At 38.7% G+C, this 18,909-nt stretch overlaps 1 protein-coding gene across 2 annotated transcripts in view; it reads left to right on the forward strand.

Annotated features, from left to right (window-relative positions):
• UBR2 (ubiquitin protein ligase E3 component n-recognin 2) overlaps window positions 1-13,177 on the forward strand; it is a 61,352-nt gene extending 48,175 nt beyond the window's left edge. The window contains exons 38-47 of one of the 2 annotated variants that reach the window (XM_054062027.1): window positions 3,027-3,094; window positions 3,556-3,691; window positions 4,293-4,383; window positions 4,930-5,060; window positions 6,557-6,665; window positions 6,931-6,987; window positions 8,551-8,628; window positions 8,923-9,093; window positions 9,448-9,549; window positions 10,282-13,177. In XM_054062027.1, the coding sequence (XP_053918002.1) occupies window positions 3,027-3,094; window positions 3,556-3,691; window positions 4,293-4,383; window positions 4,930-5,060; window positions 6,557-6,665; window positions 6,931-6,987; window positions 8,551-8,628; window positions 8,923-9,093; window positions 9,448-9,549; window positions 10,282-10,423 (1,085 nt within the window). In that variant the 3' untranslated portion in view covers window positions 10,424-13,177. The remainder of the gene's footprint in view (window positions 1-3,026; window positions 3,095-3,555; window positions 3,692-4,292; window positions 4,384-4,929; window positions 5,061-6,556; window positions 6,666-6,930; window positions 6,988-8,550; window positions 8,629-8,922; window positions 9,094-9,447; window positions 9,550-10,281) is intronic. The other variant, XM_054062026.1, reaches the window with a different exon arrangement.
• The last annotated feature ends 5,732 nt before the right edge of the window (window positions 13,178-18,909 follow it).

Raw genomic sequence — 18,909 nt, forward strand, 5'->3', positions numbered from 1 at the left:
AGCAAAGGATAACCAAGTGTGATCCTTCATGAAACAAATGAGATACGCTGGAATTTTAGAGAAAGAAATTTTATATAGTATTGAAAGTACATATAGTGTTTGCAGAGGTCTGTAGTAGATCTGCAGACTTCTCTGCCTTTGAAAAGTAGGATCCTGTGGTAAGGCAGGTCTTATGTCACGTCATATATTTGTTGAGAATTTTAATGAGAAAAACCATTCCCTTCAGAACCATGTTCTGAGCTTGAAGTATTTGTAGATGTGAAAAGTCTGAGGTTCAGCCCAATGTGGTAATCTCCCATGAGAGGACTACTCTGAAAGGGTGTAATAAAATTGGATAATTTTAATGTTTGCAGTCAGTAAAGCAGGGTAACTTCACTGAAATTACTATTATAATTGACACCACCTGCTTCAGCAAACAGTTGGCAGCTTTATGGGGAGGAACTTAATTGATATCAGTTTGTAGCAGTAGTGATTGAGCCATTTGCTGTGTGAAGCAGAAGAGAAAATGTCACCATGTTTGACTCGAACTTTGTAGTATATGGTGGTCTGCATCCTTAGGGTTCTCTTGAAAGCTTGAATCAATGTTTCTTCAAAGCTTTTCTTCCCTCCAGCTGACAGAAGCAACTGTACTGCTTTTGGTTTTGTTGGCTATTTTATTTTATTTTTCAAGGCTAGGAATAAGGTAAATAATTAGCATTTTCAGGCTTTTGGACTGGGTTCTGTGTCTGTATGCTTATAAAAGTAAAAGCATTTGAAATCTTAGTGGCAGTGAAATGTTTGCTAATAGAAAGGGCTTTAAAATGTTGCAGATCTTCAGCTGTTAATTTTCTGGCCAGCAAAGCAGCAGTCTTTGGCTGCAGAGTTTTTAAGTCATTATCATAAGACTGTTTTTTACTGTAGTATTTTTAAACTTGGCAGTTCAGTGCTTATAGCTACGTTGTAAACTACTCTCATAGCTGCATTTTAAAGTCCTTTTATTGTAAATCAGATTTTACTGCTTGGAGTGAATAAGTTTGTAACTCTTACCTGATTATTGTTTTAAATACTTCGAAACATTTTCAAGACACTTTGTGTTTGCTTTTAGACGGTGTTACTTGGAATTTAAGTGTGAATTTCTGCTGTCATCTGGGATGCTTTGCATAATACTTTGTGTTTACTGTGAATGTGAATACTACAGAGCCAGTATACATAATTCTTATTAATTAGAAGTCAAATAATGAATTCAACAGACTTTAGCAATGCATATCTGAGCCCATAAGGCAAGTGAGTTGTGAGGTAAATTTAAGGAACCTTGTCAAGTTATGCAAATTGCATAAACTTCACCTTAACAGCTGTCTAACAGGCAACAATTAGTTTTTCTGTTTAGTCTCCAGTGTTTGTGCCTACTTCTGGATCAGAGCCTGAGATACTTCTGTAACGCCTTTGACACAGTTCCCCACAGCATCCTTCTCTCTAAATTGGAGAGATATAGATTTGATGGGTGGACGATAAGGTAGATAAGAAACTGGTTGGATGGTTGTATTCAGAAAGTAGTGGTCAATGGCTCAATGTCTGGATGGAAATCTGTGACAGGTGGTGTCCATCAGGGGTCCGTACTGGGACCAGTGCTGTTTAATATCTTTATCAATGATATTGACAGCAAGATTGAGTGCAGCCGCAGCAAGTTGGTGGATGACACCAAGCTAAGTGGTTTACTTGCCACGCCAGAAGGACAGGATGTCATCCAGAGGGACCTGGACAGGCTGGAGAAGTGGGTCTCTGAGAACCTCATGAGGTTCAACAAGGCCAAGTCTAAGGTCCTACACGTGGGATGGGGCAATCCCTGTTTTCAGTACACGATGGGAGATGATGTGCTTGAGAGCAGCCATGCAGAGAAGGACTTGGGGGTGCTGGTCGATGAGCAGCTCGACATGAGCTGGCAATGTGCGCTCGCAGCCCAGAACACCAGCCACATCCTGGGCTGCATCAAAAGAAGCATGGCCAGCAGGTCGAGGGAAGTGATTCTGCCCCTCTATTCCTCTCTTGTGAGACCTAATCTGGAATACTGTGTCCAGTTCTGGAATCCTCAATGTAAGAAGGATATGAAGCTGTTGGAACGGGTGCAGAGAAGGGCTACAAAGATGATCGGAGGGCTACAAAGATGATCAGAGAGCTGAAGCACCTCCCGTACGAGAACAGGCTGAGAGGGTTGGGCTTGTTCAGCCTGGAGAAGAGAAGGCTCAGAGGACATTTTATAGTGACCTTCCAGTATCTGAAGGAGGGCCTACCGGAAAGCTGGAGAGGGGCTACTTGTAAAGGCTTGTGGGGATCAGACCAGAGGGAATGGGTATAAACTGGAGAGGGGCAGATTTAGACTGGACATTAGGAAGAATTTCTTTACCATGAGAGTGGTGAGACACTGGCTCAGGTTGACCAGGGGGGTTGTGGATGCCCCATCCCTGGAGGTGTTCAAGGGCAGGTTGGATGGGGCCTTGGGCAGCCTGATCTAGTGGGATGTCCCTGTCTATGGCAGGGGAATTGGAACTAGATGATCTCTAAGGCCTCTTCCAACCCTAACTGTACTATGATACTGTGATACTGTCTGATTTCATCTCCCACTGGAAACCTAAGCAGTAAAAGGAAGTCACTGTGGGAGCATTCAGTGGCAGCACTTACTTTTTTTATAGTTAGTTTGGGTTATTTCATTTAATACAGTATAGTCAAGTGGGCAGGAGTACTTTCCAGTAATGTTGAACAACTCTTGAATTCACACCTTTCTGGGCAAACTCGGTACGTGTCAAGGTCAGGTTGGATGGGCTCTGAGCAACCTAATCTAATTGAAGATGTCTGTTCTTATTGTGAGGTGGTTGGACTAGGTCATCGTTAAAGGGTCCATTCCAAGCCAACCCATTTTATGATTTGTATTTTCAGTACATTAGGCTTGTAAACCAAGGAGATGGCTCTCATTTTGTAACTGAATTACAGTAAAATCTTTTCATATCTAAGTTTTCAATTAATAAATTTATTTTTCTGTTTAAAATACTCAGCACTGGTGCCTAATGAAAAACATGGAAATCTTCCTTGCATACTTGATATTGACATGTTTCATTTATTGGTAAGTATTCCATAATATATGTTGTTAATGTTTTGATCCAGTAGGCACTGTCTCAAAACTTATGTTCATACTGTGTTAGAAGGATTTTTTTACATTCCTTAATACAATTGAAAGCCTTCATTCATTGTAAGTATTCTTATCTATAAATAAAAAGAGGTAAAATGAAGTGGAATGTATAGGCTTTGAATGTTTAAAAGACAAAACCAAAAAACAAATGAAACACGAACCTCCCCCCTCCCCAAGAAACCACAAACAAAAAATGACAACCCTCCCCACCACCAAACAAGGAAAAAACTCTGAGAGTTAGTCATTCTTCCCTTTAGTAATGGCTGGCTAATTCACTTCAAAATTAGCCTGTTGAGGTACGCTGCCCTCAAAAGGTATAGTTGCAGCATGAACAGAGAAAATGGGAAGATTCAAAAAGAAAAGGAGTATACCCATTTTCTTGCTTTCTTTTACAGGTCAGCTTGGTGCTCTCTTTCCCTGCCATACACTGTCAGGATTTTTCAGGGGTTAGTCTTGGCACTGGAGATCTCCACCTGTTTCATCTTGTCACTATGGCACACATAATACAAATTTTACTTACCTCATCAACAGGTAATGCCACTTTCTTCCAATCTCTATTGAAATTATTACTCAAATCTGTACTTATAAAACACTTAAGGTGCTGTTGGTAAATGTATGCAGTTTACAGTGGCAAAACAAAGTTGCTGATGCTCGCTCTTTCAGCCCATAGAAAGTATTGATAAATTGAAAGTTCGGTCTTCTGTCTTTATTGCTTAACATTGCAGGGTTTTTTTGAGCATAGCTGGTCATGTATCCTAGCTTTCTAGCTAATACAGCAGTGCCTGTAAGTGTTTATTGCTTGGGCATTACATGATAAATAAGCTGCAGTTAGCAAAGCAAGGAAACAAGGTGTCTTCTGGCAAGAGAAACGGGGTAAATTGGAGCATTCTAGAAGCAAAGAACTCCAGGCAAACATACTAAGAAATTCAACCAATCAAACAAACAAACCAACACCTCACTGGAGCTGACAGAAGCATAAATTTACCATGTAAAATGTGTAGCAGAAAACATTTTTCCAAGTGGAACTTTCCAAGTGGAAGTTTTGGCTTTTTTCTCAATACTTGAAAGATTAGATTCATAAACATATAAATGTGTTTATGTAAAGTAACTTGCTTTTTCTTTCTTTCTTCAGAGGAGAACGGCATGGATCAAGGAAACACTAACAGTGAAGAGGAAGTAGCTGTGCTTACACTGTATAAATTTCTTTGCCAGTGTACAGGAAGGTAAAAGGGCAATCTTTTGATTAAAAAATTATATTTTCTCCCTCCTGAGAGGGATTATTAACTTCATTACTGATTGAATTCTATATAGAGTGTTGTGAAAGATCAAACTTTTACGTTAGGAACTCTTGTATCTTGTTTCTTACCTGCTACTTCTAGATGCTGTTTTCAAGTTAACTATTCTTATAAATTTTTCTGGGCTCATGAAGATGTATGCTCCTGAAGACTGCCCTGGAACAATTATTTTAGTCATTTTGCAGATATGTAGAATCTGGAATTGGCAGTGTCTGAATACAGAGAACTTGTTAGGATCTGAAATGTCTATGCAAAATTTTCCTTAATTTACTGTACCAGTTCGTTGCATTTTTATGGATCTATTTTGTTGTTCTTGAAATAACTTTGTTCTTGAAATAGCTTTGAATTAATGCTTTACATAATGCTCGTTTCAACTGAAGTCAGTAATTTAATACGAAGTATGGCTGAAGACTTAGTAAATATTGGACTGAAATGATTAAATAAAAGCAAACTTTTTTTGTTGTGTTCTCTTAGTGCCTTGAAAGAAGTTGCCTCAGGCTGGCACCTGTGGAGGAATCTAAAAGCTGGAATCATGCCTTTCCTGAGATGTTCTGCTTTGTTTTTCCATTACTTAAATGGAGTCCCAGCACCCTCAGAAATTCAAGGTACTGTCTGCTTTGTGTTAAATTAGAAAAGATGCGAACATTTATGGACAAAATAAATTACACTTGAACTCTTTTTTTTCCTAAAGAAGCTGGTTGAATTAATGTGGGTTTTGTTACCACTGCAGAATCATATCTGCATAATGATAAAGGCAAAAAAAAGTTTCCTTTTTAAAACTGTGTTTTTTAACATTGAGGTCAATTCTATTCTAGATTACATAAAACAGGAACTGATGCTCTTCTATGAAAAAGATAAATATTGATTATTTCAAATCTTGATTACTGTTTTCAAATGAAAGCTACTTTTGCTGGCATTGATTTAATTCAAAACAGCATCCACTAGTAATTAAAATCTACAAATACACTGTTATGTTACACCTCAGATAATCAATGTTATTAACATATGTTACTTTCTTCAACATAAAATGTACGTAGGGACTGAATGTAAATCTGAAGATATAACAGTGATGGGGAGTTTCACACTGCTTCAGGATTCCCACATTTAAAACAAAGTATGATGTGGTGCTGTGCACGTGAGAACAGGACCAATAGTGACCCTGTGTGTTCTTGAGTTACAGTTACTGTAAAGATGAAGTGCAAAGTGCAGTTGTTATTCCAGACAGTATTCCAGACATGGGCTTTTAAGAGATTTGGCTCTAGGAGAGAGGGGAAGAGGAAGGCTTTGCTTCACGTTGTTAAAATCTAGTCCCAGGTGCTTGGATGGCCCTGCAGGTCCCAGTCACCAAGGGATGTCCTGATAGCTGTGGCACTGGGTGTTTTTTGTTCCTTACACGTTTCCCTCAGGCAGGGCCCACTGATCCCACAGCTGGCCTGTATTGCTTTTCTCTAGTATGTTATTGGGAGCTGCAAAATGGGAATCACTTGGGCGTGAGAAGGAATTGACCACAGCTTTCATTTAAATTTTCTTCACTCCTTTATTCAGCTACAAAAGAGGCGGTGCCGTGGAAGAGGAACTTGCACTCTTTGTCCTGAAAGCTCAGAGAGCAAAAGCCTGGGGACCCAACCCAATAGACTAGCATCATGAATATGACAATCTATCAGTTGTTTTCTCCGTAATGTTTTTGAGGAGTTTAGCATTGCAGGCATTTGGAATTAGTGTATTTCTGAGACCATGGTATACTACACTGGTATAATGTCACTGATCGCCTGTCTCAGTCTGTGTCAAGGAGCACAAAGGAGCCATTTAATGGCTGACATTAAAGTGAAGGGTACTGAGTTGTAAAGACCATTGAGCTCTTTGTTGTGGTTCTTAAGTGACCAGGCTTGAAACATACTTGGAGGGAAAGTCTGAGGAAAGTTGCTTCTCATTACTGGCAGCTTTCCAACACAACTGTCTGGTGATTTACTAGCACTCCTTTAGACTTCATAGCATGTGTTGGGGTACAGGGAATACCCATTTAGGGTGGTATTTTGTTTATTGTAATTAATGTCATTTAAAAGTGTGCTATTATGAGAAATATACTTTTTTTTGTTTGCAGTAAATGGAACGAACCAGTTTGAACACTTATGTAGCTATCTTTCCTTGCCAAACAACCTCACTTGCCTTTTTCAAGAAAATAGTGAGATTCTGAACACATTAATAGAAAGGTAAATCATGGGTTTATGCTTGGCTTAATTATAATAAGGAGTTTTGTACAAGATAGTAGTATAAGTATTTTCCAAGGGGTGCATACATGGAAATTAGTTACTATTCATCTGAAAACTTTGAAAAGCATTTGTGAAAGAAGTTTAATGAAAGACATCACTTTGGTTGTAGAGATTATTGATTAGATCTGCTTTGGAATTATTATTTGTTTCTCGGAAGTATCATCCACTGAAGTTAAAAGCCAATTTTTTTTTTCCTTTCTTTTAGTTGGTGTAGTAGCAATGAAGTAAAAAAGTACCTGGAAGGCAAGAGACATGCTATCAGGTAAATGTGGAGAAATTTTAAGTGGAGGAAGTGGAAATTTAAGTGGAAATTTTTAAGTATGTTGCAGTTTTCCCCAGTTATTTTTCCTGAAGTATGTTTATAGTAAGGTAGTATCAGTTCTGCTTTTGTGAGTGGCAAAGGTATTGGGCAAATAAGCAAAGCAATTTTTAGACTGGTCTGTAGTAATGAGAGGCCATAACATTTCTTGTTTCCTGTGGTAGATTTGTACCTTCTGATGGAAGAAATATGCTTTTGCTAAAGCATATGTACCCTTTGTTTAAAAATACCAGCCACTGAAGAGCTTTATGAAGAATCGCAGTTCTTCAGTGAAATCAACACTGAGTCAGTTGCTAAAAAGATGATTTTGATTTTCAGACATTCATACTTGCTAAGCAATTATTTTGAATTCAGAACATAGTTAATGCTTAATAGGCATAGAAAAGTGTTTGAGTTTTTCTTTATGAAGGCTGGGTAAAAATAGTGGTTATCAACTATCCAAACAAGTATACATGTATGAGGTTCACAGTGTTGTCATTTTAAATACATCCCTACATTTTAATTTCCTGCGCTAAATGCATAAAGTCAGTCTTTTAATATTGTACATACTATAAGGCTAAGTGACAAAAATAAAAATTAATAATTTCATCTGTTAAATACCAGACTAATAAGAGAATACCTTTGTGGTGGGTTAACCCTGGCTGAAAGCCAGGTGCCCACCAAAGCCTCTCTGTCACTCTCATTGTTGGCAGGACAAGGGAGAACGAGCCACCCCTGTAGCCCCCCTCCCAAAAAGACTTGCCATGCAAACCCGATAAAATCTCACACTGTAAGAATACTCTGATTACAGAACTAATTTCCTGTTGTGTGATTGTTGGCTTTTTTTTCTCCTTTTGCTGATTCTTAATTGCTCTTGCCAGGATTGTCTAACTTGACAGTAACTTTATTTTTTTTCCTCTCAGCATGTCCTCGTACACTGCTTCCATTACAAACATCTTTTTACATTTCACAGTCTGATTTGTATTATTCCTACAGTTGAAGATTATTAAAATTTAGTGTGTAGCAGATAAAATAACTCAACATTTTCTTCTGATGATAAAAATATTTAGTATTAGATGGATCCTTTTCATTGCATGAACATTCTCTTCAGGATACAAGTTCTGTGAACTGGAGTCTCAAGACTGTTTTCCATTCAGTATTAGTGACGAAAGGAAAACACAAACTGATAAGGCAGCAGAACAAATAGTCAGTTAAACCTATAGTGAACTCGTTATGAGGTTTTGCTAAAAGGATGCGCGTAACATGTATTTTTCTGACTTTCTGCCTGTGCCTTTTCTAAAATTCATAAAATATGTAATTAAAAAACTGGAGGTGGTCTAGTTGAGAGGTATTGTGGTTTCCTTTTTTATATGTTGTCATTTTACTCTATGAATGGCAGAGAAGAGGAAAAAAATTTTTATTATTCACAGATGCTGTGCAGATGAGTCAGGAAAACATGAATGAATTTGAAATCACTGTGTATTATTCATTGAAAAATGAGTGGTTAATTTGATTGTTTTATTCTAGCTATGCAAGAGAATCCAACAAACTAATAGACCTTCCGGATGACTACAGCTGCCTCATTAACCAAGCGTCTAATTTCTCGTAAGTTGTGTGTAATTACAGTGAGGACCCCTAAAGGCTTCTGTTCATTTTGGTGAACTGGGAAACCTCTAACCTGAAAGCCTCGAAGATATTTATAGAATCATAAAGTTCATGGCGCATATTGACTATCATATCTTCCAACAAAGCCCACATATATTTCACTGAAATAGAAATTGTGAGGATCTGTATAACTGTTAACTCTATAGTTGTTCAAAAGTGCTTTTTGAATCTTTTTACCATCTGGTGTTAACATATACAATGGATTTTTTTAAATTTTTTTTTGCTTAATGAAAGGTGTCCGAAATCAGGTGGTGATAAAAGCAGAGCCCCAACATTGTGCCTTGTGTGTGGGACCATGCTGTGTTCTCAAAGTTACTGTTGTCAGACTGAATTAGAAGGAGAAGATGTTGGAGCCTGCACTGCACATACATACACTTGTGGTTCTGGAGTGGGCATATTCCTTAGGTAAGGAACTGAACTCTTCTGCTTAAATTGCTGGTTTAGATGGTGCATGTGGACATGAAATTAAAAGTTCTATACATGTGATTGTAGGGGTGGTTTGTGAAGGAAGTGGTTTGTTAATAAGAGGATTGCCTAAAAATGGACTGCAAATAATGTGACATGAAACTGCATTGTTTAAGTGCTACCAGGGAGTTATAACAGAAAGAGAATAAGTTCTTCAGAGTTAAAAAACAAATGTACCTTGAAAAATCTGTACATGCAGACTATAGAGAATGAAAGCGTGTGAGACTTGGAAAAGCAGTATCTATGAAAATGAGAAACTGTTCAGCTTACAATCTTCTCTGCATTTCTCTCTAGAGTACGAGAATGTCAGGTGCTATTTTTAGCTGGAAAAACAAAGGGCTGCTTTTATCCTCCTCCTTATCTCGATGACTATGGAGAGACAGACCAGGGACTCAGGTAAATGTTTAAAAAAATATATCTTTTAAAGACAGGAGTTCTAAAACTATCTAATTTGTAAAATACACTTTCTATGTTACCTTTTTACTTTAATTATGTAGGTAAAATTAGATTTTGACATTGCCATTGCATCTAGTATCTCATTTTAATGCTAACATGTTTTGAGGTTAAAAATATTTAGTGGAAGATCTGTCTCAGGTTATAATGTTGTCTTGAGGTTTTCTAGAAACTAAGGCTGAAATTTTTATTTGTATATAGTGTGTTTATTTGTGTAACCTGTGTTGATTTAATACCAAGTGAAAACAGTATGAGATTGTTTTATTTAGGCTGGTAGTTCTTTGTCTTAACTCTGATCTCTGCTTCTTGTGAGCATAGTTTCGGGAGTTGATGTTGTTAATGCTTGCTAATTCCGCAGCTGGTCAAAATCATAGAATATGAGCTGGTTTGGCATGGAAAAATTGCTGAAAAACCTATGCTCAGACTTTGGTGCACTGTACGTGAGATTCCCAAAGGCTGGAGGGAACTATTGAGCAGGAAGGGTGAGGGACCCGACAATGTAGCACTCCAGTCTACTAATCAAAATATCTGTTGATTTATTCTGACCAGAGAATAGTATTACAGGATTATGTAAGTATTTTTATATTTTAAAGGATTATTTAATATGTTGCATCTGAGTATTTGTGCTTAGTTGCAGTGTTTTATCATTCCTGATATTTATTATCTCCTTTTCAGACGCGGGAATCCCTTACATCTGTGCAAAGAACGATTTAAAAAAATTCAAAAACTCTGGCAGCAGCACAGTATCACAGAGGAAATTGGACATGCACAAGAAGCAAATCAAACGCTAGTTGGCATTGATTGGCAGCATTTATAATGGTTATCTGCTGAAGACTGGAACTTTATTAAGATTTTTGTAACTCAGTAGGCTTTTCAAAAGAGGGATTAGGAAAAAACCCAAACCCAGTCCTGTTATTTAATCTTTGTTTTACAATGTATTTCATAAAGATATCAGTTACCATTAATCAAGTAAACTTCTTTCTATGTAAGCAAGTTTTATTGGTCATATGATTTGCACTGTGCTTCCTTCACAGAAATGTCTTGGGTTATAAACCTGGGCAAATGAACTTGAGTTTCTGTTGAAAACAGAATGACTCTTTTTGGAAGTCTGACTATGATCTTTCTTATGAACTGCAAGAGAAAAAGACTGCTGAAACAGAAACTAGATAGAGCACAATTACGGATTGTGTTTTGCCCCTTGCTAGTAATCTGAGCCGTTTTATTTATTATTCTGCATTTTAATACTTAAGCTGTGTGTACACGCGATGGAATGAAGTAAGGAAGCAAATAATGTAGCAAATGAATATTTCTCTCTGCATCGGTGGATAATTCACTCTTTCACTTGGAGTATCTAAACAAATTCTGTCATTTGTACTCTTGCAGTTTTCTTGCTTCCAGTTGATTTTTAACTAAAAATACCTAACACTAGCTTTACAATTTACAATTTAATTTAAATCTTTTTTTGTCCAGAGCGTTGCACTCCTTGGAATTCTGTAGTTTGAGATGAGCTGGGAAACGCTTTCACTTTCAATTATGTGATTGGTTATTGCTGTTCAAGAGTTGACATTGTGCTTTAGAAGATATTTTAAGATAACAATATGTAAAATGTCATAAAAGCTAATTTTACATTGATTTGCAGAAGCACAGAGGATATTTTCTTCATTTTTGTTAACAGTTAACTTCTAAGGTGCAAATCCCATCTCCTTTTTGTTGCTGACACACTGAATGGTTTCCTCTGGCTTTGAAAGGCCACAATCACACTGCCCACACTTTTGCATCATTTTCTTTTTTTTTATTCCATTGTCTCATCAAGTTTATTTACTTTTTGGCTTGATTTAAAGCTCTGTAAAGATATTTGCTTATAGTATATTTTATAAATATATTCTATAACTGCGCAGATTTGCACTTGATATGAGGGTGCCTGAAGGCAGTGAGTTTTCTAGCTGTATGTAATTAGACCACCGAGGTGTCTCTGAAAATTGACATTATGCTTATTGATTTAAAATAAAATCCATTACCTTTATCTCTCCTATCTTCTGACGAATTAGTAACATCTTAGTTTTACTCAATAGATTACTCACTAAATCTTAGTAAAAGCTTTAGTTCTGTTCCCTTAATCTGTGATTCTTTTAGTTAAGTCTTATTTTCTGACTACATCTTCAGCCCAGATACGCAATCCCTTTAGTGTCTGCCATGTCTTCAGTTACACTTGGTCTGACTGAATTGTTTCTATTTTTACAGATTTAATGCTTCAGATAAATTTTGTATATTCATGGTGTACAGGACAATTTTTCAAATATTCAGTAACAGTATTGAGTGAAGATGTGAAATATGAAATAAAAACTTGGCCGATGTTGATTTCCTTTTCTTGAAACAGTACAGACTACTTTTGTCTCCACTACCTGTCGTAGATTGAATCATTTATATATTGCTGTCACTTTTTACAATAAAGAGACATGCAGAAGTTGCCGGAAAAAAAAAAGACAATAATGTTTAATCTCTGCCTTTCCCTATTTAAAAAGGCAGTTGATGTGTCAACAATTTTCTGTGCATGGTACTTACAAATCTCAGTTTTTTGGTGACATTACTATTCCTTTGCAGAGAGTCTTGCTTCTTAAACTGTGTGCCACAGTCTCAAATAATATGTAACTGCATTGAAAAAAACCTTTTCCTGTAAGCATAATATTAAAAAGGTAATTGATGATACTGATAGATATCTCTGTGAAAAGCAAAGTATTGACAGCACGAGGTATCTTTTCCTCTGGGATCAGAGTCGGAAAATGTGAGGTTGAATAGGTTGGTAAAAGTATGACCACAAATAATTGCAAAGTACACAGTTTGTAATTTTTTTTGCAAGTTTAGTCAATCTTTATTCAAGACTTCTGTTTTCTGAGTTGTTTTGCATGTATTTATATTAATGTAGAAATATTTATATATAACATTGTTTCCGTATCAGGGAAATAATATCTGTAATAAATTGACTATAACTTTAATATTTGCGAATTACGTGTACGATCTAGACTGTATTGTGTGTTTGAGGGGAGAAAAAACACAACAACAAAAACCCCCAAAATCCCCAGACATGAAGCCATCATAACAGAATACAACACAAAGCTGAAAGCATCAAGCAAATGCTTTTGGTACTGACATTAAATAAGTACTTTTTAAATGTTGTTTTAAAATTTTGCTGAGTTTGTTCCTTCAGGTGTGTCACCTTGTTAATCACAAGCTGACAGAAATACCTGGACGTGCAACATCTGCAATTCCCTGGCTGTAAATGTAAGATGATTATATTATTAGTGTAGATTGCTTCAGTCAGCTAAACCTTTCTTGACCTCTACCAAAAAGTCTAATCATCTTTTTAAAGGATTGTAAACGGCATTTTATAAAGGGAAGAGAGCTGAGGTACACAGCTCAGTAATGATTTTAACTCTATTCATGCTTCAGGATAATGCTTTGTACTCTCTCCAGTCTGCCGTCAGAGACTGTCTTTCCTGCTGCGGTGGAAGTACATAACCAAGATAACACCTGATGCCTTCTGATGTGCCAAGAGCCAGTGTTCCCCACAGCTCTCTAACTACTTAACCTGTAATGTTATTGGGAATTTGTTGGCTGAGATGAAATGCTCGTGGTTTCTCAGCCTATTTACATATTCAGATGAAATGCTCGTGGTTTCTCAGCCTATTTACATATTCAGCTCTCCCCCAATTCCTATGTCTCTCAAACTAGTCTTCAGGCTGGTGACTCAACAAGTGAAATTCATGCCTCGTTTCCCACTCCAGCACTGGAAACAATCTGGGCTGAAGGGTTCAATGTGTTATTTTTGCTACACGGTTAGCTTTTATTGGGACACTGGACAGTGCAAGTGCAGCTGCAGAGACTCTGTTCTGTCTTCACATTTGGTGTAAAGTCTTGTCAGCTCTTGCGCTCCAGGCCTGGAATCTCATTTAAGTGCATTTTATTTTATGCTAAAATGACCTGGTGTTTTGTTTAGAAGCTCTATCACTTTGATAATTTTCTTTATGATCTGGATGTGTAGAGGAGAGGCTGGATGCTTGAAGAGCTGTGCAAGTACCTTCAGCAGAAAATCCCAGTTGTTTTCCTTGCTGGAAGTTTAAATTGCACAAGAAGAGTTGCATCTCAGATCTCTTCACAGTAGAGTCCTGTTATGAACAACACAGTATGCAGTCTGCCTCCCTTCTGCCTAGGACTCCTCTACTCCTTTCTATTAATTAGGAGGTGCCTGTGGCAAGAAGGAGTAGCTCTGTATTTCCATCCCACTGTAGAGGTTATTGATTCGGTCAAATGTGACAGTATTAAACGATTTTGAATTGAATGTGAGCCCCTGGGGAGTGTCACTTGTAACTATTTGCTTCCAACTGTTCAATGCTACGCTTTGAGCCTGAAAATCCAGCCAGATTTTTGTCTCCCTTGCAGTCTGACTCTACATCTTCCTAAATTGGTTATGAGGCTGTTGTCTGAAACCATATTGAAAGCTTTTCTAAAGTAAGAGACACCTACTGTACAGAGAAAGTGTTTTTACAGCAACTTAATTTACTGAGAAGCAAGAGGAATAGGTCTTTAAACTAACCAAACGGTTGAATGATTTTGTGTGTGACCAGGATAGTGGGGAGGCTGTCTCTTGATAATAGCAAGAGGTATTGGGTTGATTTCTGTGGGGCCTCTTGCGGGTCTTCTGATCTTCCTTTTTGTGTATTGCAGTTGGCTCTGCTTTTGGTGAGCCAGGACCATTACCTGGTCAGTCCTGACTCTTGGTGGGAGTGGGATGGTGCTCTTCATATTTCACCTGGCGTTAAAGGAAAACTTTTTTAGGGAGGCATCCCCTTCTCTACCAGTAGTGGTTCAGTTCTTCAGCTCCTTGTGGTGACTCTACCAGAGTCTTACTTGACCCTGCATGGAGAAGGTTGGAAACTTGCTGAGAACAACACTGGATTCAGTTATTGTCAAGGCTTGCCTTCTGCAGGAATATTTCCAGGGGCCCTAGGAGTGATGACAAAGCCTGGGAGCCTGCCAACCATGCCTCTGTGTACATACCTAACACATCATGATCTCACTGTGCTTTCTGTGGGTAACTGATTCAGGTTGTAATGTACTACTTCAATATATCCTCCATAGAAAGGCATAAGGACAGGCATGCAGAAAGGTGGTTTAACTGCAATAGGAATTCTTACAGACAAGTTGTCTTTAGAGAAGTGTCTCTCCTTACCATGACTTCCTTTTTTATCTTATGGGATTTTAGTGTTTTGATTTGAACGAGAAGGAGTAGGGTTTGCTTCTCCTTTTCAGTTATGTTCTAACAAAGGTGGGAAGACAAGTATGGCAAGAACATTATAAATGGGTATTCCTGAGGCAAAAGTCTCCACCCTGTAGTTGCCTGATGGACATCGTGTGTGTTTGTGTGTGTATAGCATATCTCCATCTCCAGTTGCTGGTAACTTCAAGTTACCAGTACATGGCTTCACATTCCTGGAGTGTCATTTCTCAGTTTGGGGTACCAGCAGTGACTGATGGAAGGGCCATCAGTCATGAGATAACTTAAGTCGAGTTGGCTGTTGGGGCTGCGGCAGGAGCATGTGCCGTGGACGGCTCTAGAGCATGAATACATGCCCAGAAGGAACTGAAGCCTCCCTGCGTCCCCTTGCTGCCAGCCAGCAGTGCCCGTGCGGTTTGAGGGTTTGCTGTTTTGGAAGTTTGAACCATTGGGTAAGACAGTAAAGAACTCCATGTCAGGTGGATGGTTGGTGATCCCAGGCTTGACTGAAGGCATTGACCAGTAGGTGCTTGCCCCTAGACCAGGCTCTGGGAGTTCATTCAGTGGAAAGCCCTCCAAGGCCTGACTGCAAGTCCCACAGAGCTGTGCTGTTCAGATCATGAGGCAGCTTTTTTTCCAGTAAGAGGGAGAAGAAGGTTTATTATCTGTTATTCTGAGGCTAACAATCGTAAGGAGAAATAGTAATTCCTAGTTCTGTTCTGGGAGAGTCAGCTCAGTGTATGATGGTTAGTTCAGGTGGGACTTTCGTGCAACTGTATTGAGCTATTTTTTTTCAGTAATATTTTTACCTTCTATTAATCGATATGTATTTTGTTAAACAAGTTACAGGCTAATACAAGAATGTTCCTGTACTGCAAAATAGTTCAGATGTTTACAAAGTAGGCCCTGTGAATGCCACACATTGAATGTGTGTTATACCCTTCTGATCGTGTAGGGAGTGTTTTGATGCTGTTTAGTACACCTTATCATGAGCTGGCCCTGAGAAGTACCTGAATATTTATGACGATGAACGGAAGCTTCATACTAAACCATCCTCTTGACACCCTGTAGAAGGGCAGGGTGATTTTATCTTGTTTAACTTTCTGAGTTCACTGTATCCACCCACACACTTAGCACCCACAGGCACCAAGATATGTGTGTGTCCAACTGGTCTGGCCAGGACCATGTGCTACAGAGCACAGGAGCAGTGGCTGCTGAGTCCTTCCAACGTACCCCTTAGCTGGTGATGGCAAGCTGGCTTTTGGAAAGGTCTTCTACACCCATTGGGATTCAGCAGTAACTGTGGTGCCGCAGTTTGCCTTGTGTCCTGCTTTGCCCTTTCTAAATCTTAAGTAAGACTGCCTGTTGTCTTTTCTGGGTTTGAGGTGCCCTGGCTGCAATATGATAACGTAAAGAGGAATGGCACACACAAAACACTATAATCTCATTTTCTCTTTCTTGTTACCAAAGTGCAGTTTTGCTTTTGAGAAGTCAACAGCACTGTGGCCATTTGGAGCTCGGGCTTCCTAGGCTGGATATAACTAACACATTTCTCAGCGTCTCTTTATTGCTGTCATTCACATCCCTGTTTATCTATACATGCTGCTCTCAAAAGCCTTGCTCAATTATTTCTTCTGCTGTTTCATATGTGTATGTTTCTATTCATACTTCATTCGTAGCAGTTTTAACATTCCTTCTGAAAATCTTTGTACCAACTATGAAAACTGCATTGCATATTCTTATTTTGACATCGGATGCCCATATTTTGCATAGAATTATAGAGTGGTTTGGGTTGGAAGGGACCATAAAGATCATCCAGTTCCAACCCCCCTGTCATGGGCAGGGACACCTCCCACCAGATCAGGCTGCCCAAAGCCCCATCCAACCTGGCCTTGAACACCTCCGGTGAGGGGGCAGTGGGAGATTTGTCAAGCACTCTTGGAGAGTAAAAGAGGGAGAATACGAGGAGTTTTGCAGTGCGCCAGGTGTAGGAGCTAAGAAACAGCACATACTGATCTTTGTCTTCATAACAGCAATGCTTAAATTTTAGTTTTTCTTCAGTTTGGGAATATGTATTTTCACAGTATCTTTCCTGACAGCAGGAGCTCGGAGGTGGCAAGTTTTCCAACTTGTTCTTTGTGTAGGATCCTGGAAGGAAAGCCAGATTGGCTAGTCAGCCCCGGGCAGGGTGGGACAGCTGAGCTCACGTTGATGATACTGGTGCAGACCACTGTGGAGTGTTTTAGTGACTTATAAAACCAAAGTGTTGCTTTGAAATCAACCACATATTTGAGGAATGATGTGTGGAACATATTTCTGTACTTGTAGTACTCCACTTGGGGAATGCTTGAGTGTGTAAATGAATTGGAGAAAAGGTTATATAAAAACAACAAAGGCAAACAAATCGGCAATATGTTCACTGATGCAATTCACTGGTGTACTCTAAGTAGGGGTGCCTGCATAGAGGGGGTAGTGTTTGCTTCTCATAAAGACAAGGTCGAAGGAGCCTTCGTTTTCTTGCAGTGATTTTATCAGAGGCTTTTGGAATGAATGTGCAAGTCAGCACAAAGTACACTAGAAGAAGAAAAATCTGCAGCAATAGTTGGGCATGCATTTAATGCTGTTGAACTAGTCAGGCGTCTCCTCTGTGTATTTTAAATCTTTCTATGTCAAGCTTTGGTAATTCATAATATGCTGTAGTAGCTGAAAGCTCCAAAGATTGCATGGACTCTGAAACGAAGCACCTTGTGTTGTGTTTTCTTGTTCTATACACTCAAGTGTAGGCTTTGAGCTCTCCTCTGTCTCTAATATTAACTTGAGCAGGATTGGGCTGGAAAAAAAAAAAAGACTTTCTGAGTAATTTCTTTTATTTAACAGAGAGAAAAATGCTGTGTGATAGCGACACATGTTGTGTGGCACTCGGCACATGAAGAAGCACATGGTGTTCAGCTGGGAGTCTAGGAGGTAACTGCTGTTATTGTCAACCTATATGTGATATTTAAATAAAGCACTCCAATGTGCGTAGCATTTCAGACGATTGGGGAGATGTGGAATAAAAGGCATGGAGGTGTTGAAAGGTGGCGCATCCATCTAAGACAGCAAACCTTACAACACATGCAGTTGCTTCATTGCACTGGAGCATAACATGCTCAAGGTGGGAAGCCCTGCTCCAGGCAGGGCTGGCAAGATATGCGCTGTTTCCCAGGGTTGTAGTGGAAGAATGACGGTGTTATTTCCTGCTCTCAGAGCTTCAGGATCCACTTGTGAGTCTTCACCAGTAGCAAAGACTTTGCTGAGAAATATCTGAGGAGGGTACGTGGCACTTGGAATGCCTACGTTCGTGGGCAGCTTGCCTGGTTGAGCCTCATCTTGCAAAGATGGAGGGGCCAGAAAGCAATTTTGTCCTATGGGAGTTGGGGACATGCTGAGATAGTGATTATTTGGAATCTAGATATATCATTGTGAGACTCTTCCTGAATAAAATGTTTCCTTCAATTAATTTAATCCATTTTTAGCATTATCTAATCTCAAGAATAATCTAAAGTATTCTAAAATTTAAAAGAATTTAGACAAGTAGAGAATAAATGTAAAATTTAGGTCCTAATTCTACTTAAAATTCTTGGATGAGAACAAGAAATGCTGTCATAATTTACTTAAAATATGCCTACAGCAACATGACAATCAATGTTACTTATGTTCTTGATTAATTTATATAATTAATGAAAGATTCATTCATATGAACTTGTGAATTCACCTTGCCCTTGTTTGTATTTTCCACTTGTGTTTTTTCAATCTTAGTCTGTTATTTGTGTTAAAGAAAACACGTGTGTAAATGGGAAAACTCACACCCAAATGAAAAAGCCTTTGTGTAAGGCAGAGATGTACTACCTTCCGACCAGGTTACCTGGGCCACTGGGAAGGCAGAAAAGCACTTCTTAAAAGGAAAACTTACTATTTGGGGACTGTGCATGTCTTGGAATACATAAATGCAATAAGCGATCTCCTTCCACTATGCGTAAGCTAATGGGCTG

The sequence above is a fragment of the Cuculus canorus genome, chromosome 3, assembly GCF_017976375.1.
Source record: "Cuculus canorus isolate bCucCan1 chromosome 3, bCucCan1.pri, whole genome shotgun sequence".
Taxonomy (NCBI): Eukaryota; Metazoa; Chordata; class Aves; order Cuculiformes; family Cuculidae; genus Cuculus; species Cuculus canorus.